Consider the following 17395-nt stretch of genomic DNA (forward strand, 5'->3'; position numbering starts at 1 on the left):
GGAAATGAAATCTTCGCTTGGTGTTTCACTTTAGGTTACTTTAGGTTTAACCTCGCAGATTTCTACAGGGATAAATCCAGCACTGTCCTATACTCAACCTCAAGGAATTCCTGATACAGAAAGCCCTGTTCCAGTTATTAATCTTAAAGATGGTACAAGACTTGCAGGTGATGATGCACCGAAGAGAAAGGATTTGGAAAAATGGCTTAAGGAACACCCAGGCTATGTGGAAGATTTAGGAGCTTTTATTCCTGTAAGTAATAACTTGCAAATCGTGGTTTATTTTATGTCTATGTTTCATCAAACCTATGAAGCAAAAACTCTCAACTAAATCTGTTAAATATGTGTTCTGTCCAAGATTGAGGAAAATTAGAAAAGAATAATGGTCATCTCTCCTGTTGATTACAACAGTGTCATTTTCCATTTTTCCATTCTGCAGTCAACAAATGTCTAATAAGAACAGTCATCTCCAGTATATATGGGGTACTGTGTTAGACCCAATGAGGATTGTAAAGGTATAAAACTTCCAGTCCTTTCCCAAGAAATGTATAAACTAATAATAATAACCTTAGTAAGCATTTATTTAGACTTTGCTGTGCGCCTGTTACTACACTCAGCACTAAACATGCATTATCGCACTAAAACAATAACTTTAGCAAAGTGACATTGTTATAACTCTATAGGTAAAGAAACTGGAAAACTGAAATATCAGAGGCTGATGGACCGAGTTTGGTGTCAATCTCCCTTGACATTTATGTATACTTTGTAAGTTACCAAAGTAAAGGCATAGATACAGCCTCTATACAGTGAAGCTCTGTTTTCGCTACCTCTGCTGTGAAGGTTAAATGAATGACCCAGTGAAGCCATCCAATACCCTATGGTGTCTTAGGGACTATGTTCTATTCACCTTTGTATCCCCAGAACTAAGCACTCCTGATACACAGAATAGTATCTCGCGCCCAGTAAATATTTATTGATGATTAAAAAATAAAATTTTGATGACTAAAAGCTAAAATTTTTTTGAAAACTAAAAAGTATGATATAAAGGTAAAGTGATTTTTATTTTGTTAACAGGAAAAATTATTATCTTGACTTTTTTTTTTAATGTAAAGACACCACAAGTGTTACAGTTTTAAGGGACTGAGGATAGAAGACTGAGCAATATAAAGTTCTTGCTATCCTGACACTAGTTCCCGAAGGATTCTCACACCTTTCTCATCTCTGCAAAGGAATCTTTATTAACTTTTTTCAGTATTTTCACTACAAATTGTTTAATGTTTTATATAGTTTTTTGTTAAGATTTTTAAAAAATTTTAAGCAGCGTTTATGGCAATAAAGAATACAAGATAAAAATTAGTTTAACTTTCCAAGGATACTTTAATGATTTCTTGCATCTCACATTCTACTGTGGTCTCCCTATGACTTGATAGCTACAACATACTGTATGTATAGTGCACGTACTGTAACATACTCTTAAGTCCCATGGAAACAGATGAAAATGAGTAACTGCGTAGGTCAGAGCAGCTAGGGAAAGAACGAAAACAGAGCTGACAGTGACTGATGAATGATAAAAAAAAAAAAAAAATAGACATTTGACCCGGTTAACAAGAGGAGGATATTCAGGCTTTATAAAGCAATTATGAAGAGAGTAAAGAGGGCAGTGTCATCTTCCAAAGTGTGTGGGGGGTGGGTGGGTTAATAGTTAGGTCCAGGTTGTAACAGGAGTCAAGAGTGTGAGTGTTAGTTCTCTTGGAATGTTCCCATTGGTTGGAAATAAAACAAACACCAGGCCCTGCATTGTTAACATTTGTGGAGTAAGCAGCATGGATTGATGGAACAAGTTGTAATGGGTTGTTATCGCCAGATATTGGCACTTGCTAGCTGTGTGACCTTGAGGAAGATCCTTTCTTAAGCCTTGATGCCCGTCTGTAAAATAATAATAGTACCTCAGAGTTTTGGGATGATCACATGAGAAGAGACAAAGATGATGAGATGAAGACAAACAAGAGCAGCCAGCACAGATACATGCAGCTTCAGAGCACAGGAGATAGTAAAGAATGTACAGCTTAGAGAAAGCTGCTCCAGTGTTGCTGGTAACTCCTCCAGGTAGCACTCCAGGCATACATGTCCTTGAGAGCAGCGCCCTGCTCACTCCAGGAGCCAGTGGAAGGACCTGCTTTCATACAGAACGATTTTAATTATTAGGATAGTGTTGGATAATTGTTTAAATATATAACTTGAGGGAAAGATTCATGTAATACCTATAATTTTATTTAATATTTTTATTAACTTGATATATTTAAGGTTAAAATAGTTTTAAAGTGTGACTAAAGGGTAAATGCTTCAACGTTACAGCGTCTATTGAAAATCTGTAAGATCCAAGAAATATGATGTTAGCTATAACATTTCTTCAGCAATATAGAGTCGAATTACTTGGATCAGTTCATTTGTACAATTCATACGGTAAAGATTTTTAAGCTGTTGCTTTGCCTGTATATTTTAGAGAGTGCAGCTTCACGAGGGGAGGCCCAAACAAAAACGACATCGTTGCAGAAACCCCAATAAACTAGATGTTAACAGTCTCACTGGGGAAGAACGTGTTCAGCTGATTAACAGAAGAAATGCCAGAAAGGTACTGATAAATGTGTTGTTAATCTTTTACAGTGATTTAGTATTTAATTCAATTTAATCTGTTGATTCAGTAGATCTGTAGAATGCTGTTCCATTATACAGTAGAACAGAAACGGGTTTACCTGGCAGATTTGTGGAGAAAGAGATGGACCATAACGTTATAGTCTGATTTCAAATTCCACATGTTTTGCTCAGCTGTTGAGTAAAATGAGTCACTTTTCCTGTGTGTGCCTAAGCGCTGACACTACTCAAGGGCACTGCTCAAGGACTCATGGTGGGCGGTGTCATCCTCCTGGGGACCTGTGGTTATATCTGGGAACACTGATGGCCAACACTAGCCTGCTGGGCATGGGGCCGCGGTGGGTGGACAAGGGATACTGTTGCCATCTAGTGGCTAGAGGCTAGTAGTACTTAGCACAACCCCCACACGACCCAAGGAAGCTGTCTGCAGTGCAATGCTTGAGATGCCCTAATTAGAGAGACACCGTTTTCATCATAGCCATCATGGTTTTGTGTATTTATCGCAGTAATTTTCCATCATATGGCTGCAAAGTGTCTTTCTCTGTCAGAATCAGAATTTTGCATAGGTTTCTGAAACAGAGAAGTTAAAGTCCTAAACAGGGCCTCCCCAGTGGCGCAACGGTTGAGCGCTGGGTTGCGAAGCTGCTGGCAGCCTCTGCAGCGCTGGTTCAATCTCCGGCCCCTGGGTGAGGGTCCCACATGGCGCGCAGACCTCTCCTGCCGCCTCTCCTGCCGCCCGCTGCTCCCCTCAGCAGTGTGCTTTGGTCCCTCTGCCTGCTCTGCTTCCCGCTCTGTCTCTGGTGAATTCTCTCACCCTCCCATGCTTCTGACTGTACCAGTGCTTGTATGAATAAATAAATAAATCTTTAAAAAAAAAAAAAAAGTCCTAAACAAAGTACCTTATAACAAGTGATAGTGCTTTTATCTTCTTGCTTTATTGAGTGGTGAATAGTAAGGATCAGCCTGTTCCAAAGTCTATTTTTCAATCAAATGAGGCTCAACTCTTGTTGCCCGGTAAGTGTTTTCCATGTTGATCTAAGGGTGTGAGTCTCATTCAGTGCAGCCAAGTATGTGCTAGGATACCCTGGCACCCTTTGTAAGTTTGTATCTTTCATGTTTTTAGTCTCTGTTTTATTCTGATGAGTCACAACAAAATAAATAAGAAAAAGTGCTGTCAGAGTCAGAACAGCAAATTTCTCATTGAATTCCTTCATTCACAAATTAATTTACCTTATATAGGTCATGTTAATTCCCTGAAACTCTGTCTTGGTCACCAGTAAATTGCCTCACTGCTAGTATAAAAATGTATAAGAACATTTGACCGTCTCAGAAGAAATATTGAAATTGGAAGACAATTATTTTTAAAATAACATTTTTTTAAATATTGTGCATACCAACTCATGAAAATTAATACTAACCTGTCCCCAATTTTGTAGAGATAGCTTATTCAGCTTTTGTTAATACTGCAAAGTATTGTCATAGATGTACTAGCCGGAATACAAGGTGATGTTTTAGTAGCACTTTACTTAATGTGCTTGTATAGATTGTGTTGCAAGTCTTTACATTATCTTGTAAGAAAAATTAGCATTATTAGATAAAGTAAATTTGTTGTAGCCAGTTTTAAGGAAATAGAAAAGTTTTGCATTTTTCCTTATTAGGTTTAATGTTAAACACTCTAAATTTTATTTTTAACTATTGTAGTCTCATAAGGAGCTTATTCATTTCCCTTAATTTTTAGAATTCTAAATTGCCCTCAGTTTGTGGAGTACAGAGTTAAGAACTGATGAGTTACGGAGAAAAAAAAAACCCTACTTGCTAAATTTCCTGTCGACCAGCCAGAGAGACTTCGGTCAATAAAGGGAAATGAAACGGAGAAAATAGCCAAGCTAGGAAAAGACTGCAGGAAACACTAGGTCTGAATACACACATATCACGACTAGCCATTTTAAACCTGGTCTGTAGCTCATCAAGGTCTAGTATGTATTCATTCAATTATGTATGGAGAAGCAATTACTCAAAAAATTCTTTAAACTCCAAAAAAATATTAAATTAGTGGGTTCAAATCATTTAAACTTAAATCATTTAAGTTTCAAAGTATTATTTTACAATTTTATGCTACTTACTTGTAGGGTTTTTTTTTTTTTTTTTTTTTTTTTAATTTTTTTCACATTTACTTACATTTAGTTAACCGTATCCCATTTCCTATACAAAGGGTATTTTTATACTTCCAGGATATCAAATGGATCAGAATGTGGATTTTGAAACCTGAGTTTAAAAGCTGACCCTAACTAACTCTTACTACCTTGCTTTAGTCAATTGATGTAACTTCTCTGAGACTTAGTTTCTTCATTTGGAAAATAGAAATGATACTTTTATCTCAAGAGGATATAATGAGAAACTAAAATAAATTAAATACTTAAAGTCCTTAGCACAGTACTTGGCATGTAATGATAATGACATTAAACTACAACTACTTTGTTATGTGTCAGACCCTGTGCTAAGGCACTTGAATTGTCTCCTTTTATCTTTATATTACTATGAGGGAAGTATTTTTGTTGTTCCCATATTCAGATCAAAAACTGAGGCTCAAAGAGATTTATTAATTTGCCCAAATTCACATAGCTGGCAAGACTGACTCCAGAGGGTATACTCTTATCTAAGCTTTATTGCCTATCTAGCATCGTAAGTGCACAGTAAATTTTACTGTTTTGGTTCTTCTACTTAACACATTTAAGTTTTACGTTACCAATTTTTGAATAGAGAATATATTAATAGTCCCCTGAGTTGTGGTAGTTCTTTTTTAAAAAGATTGTCAAAAGTGATTCAAAGAGGGCCTCCCCTGGTGGCGCAGGCGGTTGAGCGCCGCGCTGTGAAGCTGTCCGCAGCCTCTGCAGCACAGGTTCAATACTGGCTGGCCAGCGAGGGTCCCATATGGCGCAGCAGACCTCTCCTGTAGCACCTGCTGCTCCCCTCAGCAGTGTATTTCGTCAGTCTGCCTGTTCTGTTCCCCACTCTGTCTCTGGTGAATCCTCTCACCCTCCCACGATTCTGGCCTGTACCCCGGTTCTTATATAAATGAATAAATCTTTAAAAAATAAAAATAATTTCAAAGAAGTGATTCAAAGAGTATGTGTGTTTAAAAAAAAAATAAATTCTGTACAGTACATTCTTCAAGCAAGAAATGTATTCACAATTTAACAGTGATTTTTAGGTGTCTAACACCCTATTTTTCATTTACAGGTTGGAGGTGCATTTGCTCCCCCTTTGAAAGATTTGTGTAGATTCCTGAAAGAAAATTCAGAATACGGAGTGGCTCCTGAATGGGGAGATGTTGTTAAGCAATCCGTGAGTATTTCACAATATACTCAGAGCTGTAACTTTTATTGCAGTCATGTTAAAAAGGGTAAAACGGAAATAGGAGATGTGAATTTTAGTAATAGCATCCTATGTGACACAATATAACCAAAACACTGTCATTTCAATATGTAACCTATAAATCTCTGGCTTACATTATATTCCTATCAAGCAGTACTAGTGTCGAAGTTCTAAACTAGTAAAACTTCCATGAGTTTTGAGCCCCAGAAAATCGCAGAATTATAAGCTGGGAGCATGGCTGCCTCCCCCGGGTCCTGGACCTGATGCTTCCTGATGTGCAGGAGCTACTGCTGGTCTGGGTAGTGCATCTTTTTTTTCCCTCCAAAGCTTGACCCTTCTCTCCTTCTTCCTAAAAGTGATAATTAAAAGGTTTGTATGAAGCATCTCATTTTAATTTTCACCTTTTCCTTACTGCATCTGTCCTTTCCTTATTGTTTGCATACTAAGAAGAGGCCACTTGTTTCGTCTTCTAGAGCAGTTGGCGTGTGACGCACATGAGGGTTTGCAAGTCATGCTCATGTAAACATATCCTCGAAGCTTCTGTTTTCTAGAACCATTCTATAAACTCACATCTCAGTATGGGAGGAAGCTAAAGGCCGCTTTCTGTCTCATGTGTTGATAAACTAAGACGTGGAAGAACTTAAGAAATTAACCTGTCTCATAATCAGTTACACTAATACAAAGTAAGTTTATGAATAACTGCTTTTAATATAGCTATTCTTCATGAATTTTTTTTTTCAGGGATTTCTTCCAGAAAGTATGTATGAACGTATCCTCACGGGTCCTGTTGTGCGGGAGGAAGTAAGCAGGCGAGGGAGACGGCCTAAAAGTGGAATCGCGAAGGCCACAGCGATGGCCGCGGCCGCATCCGCCGCCAGTGTGTCGGGCAATCCTCTGTTAGCCAACGGGTTACTTCCAGGAGTGGACCTCACAGCTCTTCAGGCCTTACAACAAAACCTACAAAACTTGCAGTCGCTGCAAGTGACCGCAGGGCTGATGAGAATGCCTGCCGGCCTTTCTTCTGGAGGAGAAGCTAAAAACATTGCCACCATGTTCCCCATGCTGCTGTCAGGAATGGCTGGATTACCAAATTTGTTGGGCATGGGAGGACTCCTGACAAAGTCTACAGAATCTGGAACAGAAGAGAAAAAGGGAAATGACTCTAAGGAGCTAGAGGGAAAGAAAGAAAGGACAGAGAGCCAAAATTCCGAGAATGGTGGAGAAAACTCTGTGTCAAGTTCTCCTTCCACATCCTCTACTGCTGCGTTAAACACAGCTGCAGCTGCCAACCCGTTAGCTCTTAACCCACTATTACTATCTAATATACTTTATCCAGGGATGCTTCTCACTCCAGGCCTTAATCTTCATATTCCAACTTTGTCCCAGTCCAATACTTTTGATGTACAGAAAAACAAAAACAGTGACTTAGGCTCGGCCAAGTCTGCAGAAGTAAAGGAAAAAGATTCCCGAGTTAGAGATCAGGAAGACAAAGGAGGAACTGAACCAAGTCCTCTTCATGAAAACAGCACAGATGAGGGTTCAGAGAAAGCCGACGCTTCCTCTGGATCTGATAGTACATCATCGTCATCTGAGGATTCAGATTCTAGTAACGAAGACTGATTCCCAGACTGCACTTAAATTATGAACTGATTTTGGATTTTTTTCTTTAATTATGAATTGTAAATACCCCAGTGTTGAGTGCATCAATAACTTACTGACCGAACATTTCAGTTATTTGTTTCGAAGTGCAAACTGCTTTCAGAGACGTTTTGCATGTAATATTTCTTAAGATTCCTAAGTTTCTGAACTCGTACGTACTATCAAATACATAAAGGTGTAAAATTACAACAAAAGGCATTATAATTTTGTTGGGGGTTAATTTTATGAAAATTATGCTCAATAAGAGTTGTATATTTAATATATTTGCAGTGAACACAGAATACTTTATGCATATTACTGATTTAATTTGAATATAGTTTTACAGCCTCCTTGACACCTATAATTTACAGATCAAAACTCAGCAATAATTTGGGCAGCTAATGAATGTCATGAAAGCTGTAGAATCTACATCACCATCCATCGCTTTAATTACATGAAAATGCTCTAGTGTTGTGATGCACTGCTGATGTTTCCCATTCAGGTACAAGTATGTTTTAAAGAAGAAATAAGTTTCCCAATCAGCCAATTTAACTGGCTACCTGTTACCTCAGCTGAGTTAGTTTAGGAAGTTTACATTCGTTTCTAATTCTATACTTGTTTTCAGGGGTTTTTTAAACACATCCTATAGATCATGTCAATCTGGCAAGAAATATGACTTGCTTTCTGCTGAACTTAATTCTGATATCAGTGAAATCAAGTCATGAAAGAATCCTGTGTCATGTGACTTTGGCACCCTCTCGACATTTTTAGTTTTAACTTTTCCAAGTTTGGCCTCCTATTAGAAATAATTATGTCTCAGATGAGTAATGTCTGTTTCCAGGTTTCAGAAAAGGCAAACTCATGAAATGCCACTGAAAAGAACTTTCAACACAGCATACTTCATGTAAAAGAAACTGTTTGTTTGCTTTATTTGTTTAGATTTTTCCTTGTGTTTTATGTCATGGAAATATTCCAAAATTAACAGGCAATCGTGGTAAAATAATATGCAGATAGTCTAAATTCATTTTGAGTTTCTAGATGTAAACAGACTAAATGTTGCCCAGAATCAGTGTTGGGTATCAGTGTAGATTAAATATACTGAGTTGCCCATTTTAAAATGCACTTTGAATAATCTCAAAAAAATATACAAGTTATACCTGTAAACCACAAAAATGAAGCCCTAGGGCTTCTGATCAGTTTCTTAGCACCCTTTGCCATGTGAACCTTGTCTCATATTTGATTTGTGATACCGTTCCTCCTGCTAACGCTGCTATTCTTCTGACAAGGTAGAGAGGCCACGTTCTCCTTCGCACACATTTAAAACAATTAGAACAGAATTGGACCTAAAGTGTCACTTACTTCCTAAGGAGAGAGAAATGTGAGCATTTTTCTGGTACTGGTTAAGTCAGTGATAAATTTGGGAGGGGGTAAATTTAGAGGGGAAAAGTACCCCACTTCTCTCCCACAGAAAAAAATAACTTTCAGTATGTTTTGATAGAACTCTGTTAACTTTGTCATGAATTAAGCAATTACATTGGATTTTCCAAGACCTTTACCAGTAAATTGTTTCTGTATGTAAAATAACTAACCCCTTATTAGAGAGACAGTGTTATATGTATTTACAAAATTATATAAGTTCCATTTGGGATTGTATTGATTTTGTATTTTCCCGAAATAGTTCTTTGAATTGATAGTCCTTTATGCAATGTCTTAGCAATAGTCACTATAATGCCCATCCAGGAGAAGTGGGTAGTAATTCTCCATCATGATAATGATATATTACATACTAGTATCTTCCCTTTGCAGTATTGCACTTTTGTTTCACTAGAACACACCTATGAGATAGCCAAAGTTTTTCAAACACAGTTAGCTTGGTTTGCCGGTGGAGTGTTCCTCACCGTCCATATTTCCATTCCCTCCCTCTGGTTCTACCCACATGATCTTTATTCCTTTCTTTCCCCAATTTTAAAAAACAGGCGGATGAAAAGCTCTAGATCGTATTACTAAAATCTAATTTATATCAAATTTATGAGATAAAATATTTTCCTAATTATGGTCAACTGAATTTGGTTAACATCTTAGTGATTCTCTTTCTATGTAATAAGGCAATTGCAGTTTTCAAAGCATTAAGGGTAATATTAACTTTAAACATTCTCTTGGGTTTCAAGACACTTCTATTTAGTATTGATTGGGGGAAAGTTGTCCGGCTACAGCTGAAAAAACAAACAAACCTGCAAATGTGGTTGTGTAAAGTTAAGGGTTATGAGGAAAAAAAAATCAGTAGAATTACATAATACTAAAGATACAGTTGAAAGGATATCCAAGTATGTGTTGGTAGTTACTAAAAGAATTATAGCTGTTATTGCCTTGTATTTATAGCCCTTGTTTCAGGTTTCATGATTCAAGTCTTAGTCCAATTTTTCTTTTGGACATTTGCAATATTTACCAGTTGTGTTTTGTGTAGTCTGAATTTGCTTTCTGTAGTTGAGCAAACGTCTTAAAAAGTCATTTGTAATTTATTAAATTACTTTCTATGATGTTCTATAGAGCAAATGGAAGTTTAATTATTTTTTATTAAACATATTCTTTGACTACCCATGATGTCAGCCTCTGTACATGACGCTACTTTTTTGATTGAAATGTATATATAATTAATCCCAGTCATGAAAGAAACCAGTCCTAAATCTTTAAAAGGAAAGGATGCCTTTAAAAGAATTTTTAAAGGCAGAAATTAGCTGTAGTTACATTTACAATATCAACATTCTCCTAAACTTGCTTGCACTACATCTTCAAAAAATTCAGAAAGATTCAGGTATACATCATCTCTTACAGGCATCCATTTTGGAAATCAGTGATTATTTTTTTTCCCTTGCTCTCAAGAGTTTTTCCTAATGTATCATCGTAGTTGGTTGTGTTTCTTGTAAACATCAAAGAAATTTGTTTTTCCTCTAATTACAAAGCAGAACTGTGACGGCTTATCATACAGTCATTAAATTGAACATATTCAACTCTACTTTCATGCTTAGAAAACCTTTTTTTCTTTTTTGTACAATGTAGCGTGTAAATACAAGCCAATTACTTCATCTGGTGCTCACCCAGAGGAATAGTAATTTATTCCAAGTGCCGAAGGAAGAATTGGCAATGAGGGATGCTTAAAAGTAGGTATTCTGTATTTTGTGAGCTATAGCAGGAAAAATGATTTATTTTACAGGTAATCTGCACCTTATACAATAAATTTAGAACTTAATCTCTACATAAATGCAGCTCCAGTACATAAGCTATATTTAGATGCACTAAAGCACAAATAAAAATATTTAAATAATCTATAAACCCACCCTGAGATACTGTTAACACAAATATCTAATCTTTTTTTGTATGTGTGTTATATACTTGTAACGGGTTGAATAGTGTCCTATAAAAATTTATCTCAACCCAGAACCTCAGGATATACTTTTACTGCACATTGGTCTTGACAGATGTAACTGAGATGTGGTCATACTAGGTTAGGGTGGGTCTGAAATCTCATGGCCAGTGTCCTGAGAAGAGGAGAGGACACAGCCAAGGAGCATCAAGAATCGCCAGCCACCACCAGGAGCTACGAAAGGCTCGGAGGATACTGTCAGAGCCACCAGAAGCCAGCCTTGCCAAGACCTTGACTTTGGACTTCTGGCATGAATTGTGGGAGAATAAATTTATTGTTTAAGCCGCTCAGCTTGTGGTAATCTGTTACGGTAGCCCTAGGAAATTAATACAGTAAATTTCCACATTAAATCAGTATTCTAAGGGCCATAATATTTATTATTCTGCCCTTATCATACTGACCTGTGGCAATAAATCCTGCAATGTGATTTCTTAATACATAGCATTGGCCTATACAAATGTCATCTAACCATGTGTTTAAAAACAGACATTTGGGTTTTTAAAGTATATTTTACATCATCCCTCATGATTTCCTTAATCCCTAGGAGTGAAAAGACTTCCTCTGTTTTTCAGGACTTTGGTTGTGTCAGCAAATTCATAATGATGCCATTAGTAGCAATTTATACAACCATCAGCAGTATAGGTGGTGTACATGCTCATTTATCCAGAGTCCTTACCCATACTATGCATTGTCTTGAAATAATCTTTGCCAAATTAATAGGCAAAAACAACATCTTAATGAAATTTTAAATCGCTCCTAGTAAAAAGTGAGATGTACATATTAGAGACAATGGGGCACGCACAGAATAAACAAAAGTCCCTGTTAATGCTACACTGGGAGGTAATTGGACCGCCCAGTTTTTCATTAGTTTGTGGCTCATTTTCCTTTGCATGTACTTATTATATATTCTCATAAGTGGAGTTACATTGTACATACCATTTTGTAGACTTTTTGTTTTTACCCTATCATGGTTAGCTTTCCATGTCATTAAAGAATCTTACACAGTATTTTTACGAAAAGTCTAGTTTTAGTGCAGATGACAATGTGATTTTTTTAAAAAGATTTATTTATGCATATAAGAGCTGGAGTACAGGCCAGAGGTGCAGCGGGGGTGGCGAGGATTCACCAGAGACAGAGTGGGGAGCAGAACAGGCAGAGCCACTGAAATCCACTGCCAAGGGAGCAGCAGGCGAGACCCGTCTGCTGTGTCATGGGTCAGCTCCCTGACTGGGGATGGAACTCGTGCTGACCCCTTGCGCCACCAGGGAGGCCCCTGACAATGTGGTTTTATTTAATTTTCTTTTATTTAATTTGCTGCTTCCATAGGACTGAGATCTTTTCTTGCAGTTGGCCAGTCAGCAGAGCAGGGGAAGAGCTCAGAGGGGTCCAGTCACTGGCGGGAATGTGCTGGGGGAGGGAGGGCTGACTCGTGTTCTGTGCACGGCTCACCTCTGTCTCTCTGTAGTTACAGGTCTGGGACTCTGCTGCCTGTGTCCTGTCAGTCTATGTACCTCACAAGGTCAGTACAAGCCCTGAGGGTGGGGGGCAGGGGGAGCAGTTCAGTGCATAGTCCCAGGCCTCCTTACTGGGGACCTGGCCTGTGTGGAGCAACCCAGCCCCTGTGCACGTTTCCCCCCAGTCTGCAGTGTGTCTCCCACTGGGTGTCTCTCCCCTCCCCAGGGCCCTGGTTTGGAACAGTCCCACCATCTTTAACCCCCACCCCAGTCTGCAGCTTCCACGCATTTTTCCCCACCCATACCCTGCTCAGTGAAGCTTGACTTTCCTTCATCCATGTCTCCTCTGTACCATCTTTGTCTATCCAAGGGGTGTTCCAGTTTTGCCTCAGCCATGGATTCTGGGTGTCATGGGTCTCTGGTTCACTGCAGATGACTATCCTCTTGGTGATAGTGAAATTGCAGGTTTTCAGGCCTCGTCTCCCAGCCAGGAATGGATCCCAGGCTGCAGGGGCAGTGCTGAGTCCAGCCACCAGGCCGCCATGGGTTGGCGCCTCACGAAGCCTCAGCAGGAACTTCCCCAACGCTCAGGCAAGCAAATGAGAAGAGGCAGATTTGTTTAGAGAAAGAAAAGGTTTATTGAGGAGAAAAGGAACAGAAATAAAGTGGGGGGCCTCCCCGTGGCACAGCGGGTTGAGTGCCTGTGAAGTTGTCCGCAGCCTCTGCAGCACGGATTCAATTCCCAGCTGGCCAGGGAGCTACCCACATGGCACAGCAGACCTCTCCTGCCTCGCCCACTGCTCCCCTTCAGCAGTGTATTTCGGTCCTTCTGCCTGTTTTGTTCCCCACTCTGTCTGTGGTGAATCCTCTCACCCTCCTGCCCCTCTGGCCTGTACCCCAGCTCTTGTATAAAAATAAATAAATCCTTAAAAAAAATAAAAGTAGAAAAAAAGTGGGACCTCCAGGCCGATGGAACCAGAGCAGGGAGGGGCAAGGAAGCCGGAGGAGCGAGTCTCAGGGAATACAGACCTTCTTTCCCTAATTGTTTTTGTGATTGGTCAGTTCTCACTCACTGCCTGAATGTCTCTGTGCCCAGAACTAAGTCTCTGTGTCCCAGCCCTTAATCGTCCTTGTCCAGGAATGTCCTGTTGCTCCTCGTCCTGGCATGTTTGATTAGTCCCCTTTGGAATTTGTTGCCCTTATCTCTGGAGCCTTCCTTAACTCTCCTGAAGTCCCTGCACTGCCCTTGAAGCTGCCTCTTTGTCCCTAACTTGCCCTCGGACTCGGGAGTGAAGCCAAGAACCTACTCTGTCGCCATCTTCAGGGACAAAACCTGTATGAGTTCTTAGTATATCTTGGATATTAAAAATAGGAATCTTAATTTGAGTTTCTCTGGTAGTTAGGCAGTATTACAGGATTATGGAGTCTCTCTCCACTGATTTGACATGCCTGCATCTATCACAATCTGAACAATTCATCTGTATATGCACATTAGATATATTTGTGAAATATTTAGATCATATCTCCCATAGATATGCCTGATATACCTGTGGTATATCACATAAATGGTAACTGAAAGAAAACTGGAGTGGCTATGCTAATAAAAGGTTTGGCAACAACAACAAAAAGTGTTACTGGAAATAAAGGAGAACAAAATATGTGAAGCAAAGAGTAACAAAAAGAAAAAATTCGACAAAATAAGACTCAAATTATTAGAATCAAAAATGAAAGGGGACATCAATCTCCTTTTCAGCAATAAATGATGCCATCAGGGAATATTGCAAATAATTGTATCCCCATAAATTAATAACGGATGAAACGGCAAATTCCAAGGACTAGTGAATCAGGAGTAAATATATATTCCTATAACAAGAGTATATAAAGAGATCGAATTACTGATTTAAACAAAGCCCCATAACTAAATCCCTGGATTAGGTGGTTTTACTTGGGGAGTGTGATTATGACTATGGGAGGTGATAATCCCTATTCACCACAAATTCTTCCAAAATTTCCCCAAATTTTATAAGGCCAATATTACCCTGGTATTATAAACAGAAGACACTACAAGAAAATGACCAATCACTATTCCTTATGAGTATAGACGCAAAAATCATCAACAAAATGGTAGCAAACTGAATCCAGCAACATAGGAAGAGTTACATACCATGACCAAGATGGCTTTACCCCAGGAATTTAAGGTCATCAATCCAATCCCACATATAAGAAATAATCAATGTACTATTAATAGGGGAAGAAAGGAGGGACTATAATTATCTCAATTAGATGCAGAATAAACGTTTTGAAATATCCAACACCCTTTCATGAGTTATTTTTTTAAATGTGAGCAAAACAGAGGAAGATGTCTTCAACCTGACAAAGGCAATGTATGAAAAACCCATTACTAACATCATATTTAGTGGTGACAGCTGGGTTGTTTTCACCTAAGACAGGATGACAAGGGTGTCCACTCTTGCCATTTTTATTCAGTGTTATTCTGGAGGTTCTATCCAGGGCATTCATGTGAGAAAAGAGAAAAAAAGACATCCAGGTGGGAAACAAAAGTAAAACTAGGGCCTCCCTGGAGGCACAGGGGTTAAAGTCTCAGGGCTATCAAGCTATCCTCAGGCACAGTGGCAGGAGTTCGATCCCCGACCAAGGGGCTGACCCACATGGCGCAGCAGACCTCTCCTGTCTCCCCGCTGCTCCCCTTGTTAGGGGGAAAGGATGTCCTGAGCTAATTCCACACAGGCTTTGTGGACTCCACCCCTGCTCCAGACCAAAGCCATCAAGACGCTGGGAAAGACAAATCCCGTCACCACCAAAGGGAAGGTGGCTGGGACCTGAGGGTGGAGTTAAGCAGCCAGGTTGGGTATAAAAAGCAGACGCTTGGGCCTTGGGGGGCTCGCTCTGTCGCTCGCCTCCTGGCTTCAGGGCTCCTGGCTCGCGGGCAGCTCTCAGAGCGCCATTTGGGATTCCAGATCCGCGGATCGGGTAGGACGCATTTAAAACTTTGTCTCCCACTTTGCTCCCTGAGCTGTACATTTCCTCCTTTTCCCTTTCCCTTGTAAATAAACCTTTCATTAACCTTTCGCATGTGCCCGCAGTAGAGCATTGATAAGTCCTTTTAAGTGCGTGGGTGAGGACCCACAGCCAGGCACCCCGTTTTGTATCGGGGCTGCCCTGTAACACCCTCAGCAGTGGATTTCAGTGGATCCGCCTGTTCTGCTCCCCACTCCATCTCTGGTGAATCCTCTCACCCCCTGCATCTCTGGCCTGTACCCCACAGTTCTTGTATGTATAAATAAATAAATCTTTAAAAAAATTGTGGAAAGTGAACTAGACGCCTGGCACCATGTCAGTCACTGAGGGCACAAGTAAGTGGACACGGTTGCTGCTGTCACGGCACTTGGAGCTCAGTGAGGACAACACACACCGAACAGCCCATCAAACATGTGAGTCCTTCTAATTGTAATTTGTGTGCTGAGACTATTTAAGAGGGACATCTGAGAAACTAGCATAGCCTACAGGTGCAGGGGTGAGAGGACTCACCAGAGACAGTGGGGAGCAGTACAGGTGGAATCACTGAAACCCACTGCTGAGGGGAGCAGCGGGGAGACAGGAGGGGTCTGCTGCGCCATGTGGGTAGCTCCCTGGCTGACACACTCAGGTCAGGTGATCAGGTTGGTGTTTGAAGATGGACACTCCAGCTTCTAGGAAAAGGTAAAATAAGGGAAATAAATGTTTGGTAAGCAAAGACTGGCAATCTAATTTCAACTCTCAATAACGTCTTCAAAAGCTATGACCATCATCAATTAATCTCCATCATCAAAAGTGGTTCTGATTTAAAACCGTTTATGAAAGAATGTGAATGTCATTTATCAAATAATTTTAGCCTTTTAAGTTTAAATAAAAGCTATTTGGTGAGACTGGCGGAAGCATAAAAACTAACCTAAAAATTCAGTTAAGTGATTTTTTTTCTTCCCTGACAATTAATAGATAGGTCTTACACTTAATGGGTGTTAGGCTACTTATTGATGCAAAACAAGCCATCCTAAAACTGAGTGACTTGAAACAATAACAATAATCATTTCTTTTGCTCACAAATCTGCAACTAGACTCTGTGGGAAGTCCTGCTCTGGGACAGCCTGGCTGAAGGCTGAAGGATCTGCTGCTAAACTTGCTCATTTAACACAGCTGGGGCTGAGGTTGCAATGGTGTGATATGCATAGAAAGGGGGAAGTTCTAGGTTGCCTGCCCCACCCAAGGAAGGGTGGAGCTGAGCAGGAAGGAGAAGCTAGAAAAGACTGGGGGAAGGACTAGGAACGGGGAGATGAGGAGCAAACTTGGAGAAGGCACATGGAGCAGAGGGACGTGTGAAGAAGAACCCGCACTTCTCAGCCTTGGACTTGTCCCAGGACTCGGGGAACACGGAATGACTTGGGGAACACAGAAGGAGAACTTTGAAAGAGACAGACACGTGGGTGAGGGACCTGTGGGGAAGCTGACAATGGCAGCCTTTACCTAGGCTTATGTTTTGATTTTGCTCTTTTCCTTCCAGGCGCATCTGCCCCCTTCTGTCCCTTTGCTGTGGTGCCTTAGAGGTATGTCAGGCTTTCCCGCCTCTGTGGCCCCACTCTGGGCCAACCCTGTTTGGCATTCACGAAGGAGGGGATGGCCAACTCTGGGTGTTTCTTGGGGAAACTTTGTTAACTAATTGTTCTCTTCTTTCTATTGTATTAAAATAGCTCATTGTATTAAAAAGTCAATACAATTGTATTAAAGTTCTTTTTGTTGAAAGTCTTATGCGCTACAGTATATTTAGTCTATGCTGTAGATGGCAGAGACCATGTAGATT

General features: G+C 40.0%; 1 protein-coding gene across 11 annotated transcripts in view; it reads left to right on the plus strand.

Moving 5' to 3' along the window:
- CHD9 (chromodomain helicase DNA binding protein 9) overlaps positions 1 to 11416 on the plus strand; it is a 184272-nt gene extending 172856 nt beyond the window's left edge. For 10 of the 11 annotated variants that reach the window (XM_054696865.1, XM_054696866.1, XM_054696863.1 and 7 more), the window contains 4 exons: positions 35 to 253; positions 2504 to 2632; positions 5893 to 5997; positions 6769 to 11415. In XM_054696865.1, coding sequence (XP_054552840.1) covers positions 35 to 253; positions 2504 to 2632; positions 5893 to 5997; positions 6769 to 7647 — 1332 coding nt within the window. In that variant the 3' untranslated portion in view covers positions 7648 to 11415. Of the gene's footprint in view, positions 1 to 34; positions 254 to 2503; positions 2633 to 5892; positions 5998 to 6768 lie in introns of all 11 variants that reach the window. The other variant, XM_054696870.1, reaches the window with a different exon arrangement.
- The last annotated feature ends 5979 nt before the right edge of the window (positions 11417 to 17395 follow it).

This window comes from Talpa occidentalis, unplaced genomic scaffold, assembly GCF_014898055.3.
Source record: "Talpa occidentalis isolate TD23 unplaced genomic scaffold, MPIMG_talOcc4v2.1 talOcc4.17, whole genome shotgun sequence".
NCBI classification, from domain to species: Eukaryota; Metazoa; Chordata; class Mammalia; order Eulipotyphla; family Talpidae; genus Talpa; species Talpa occidentalis.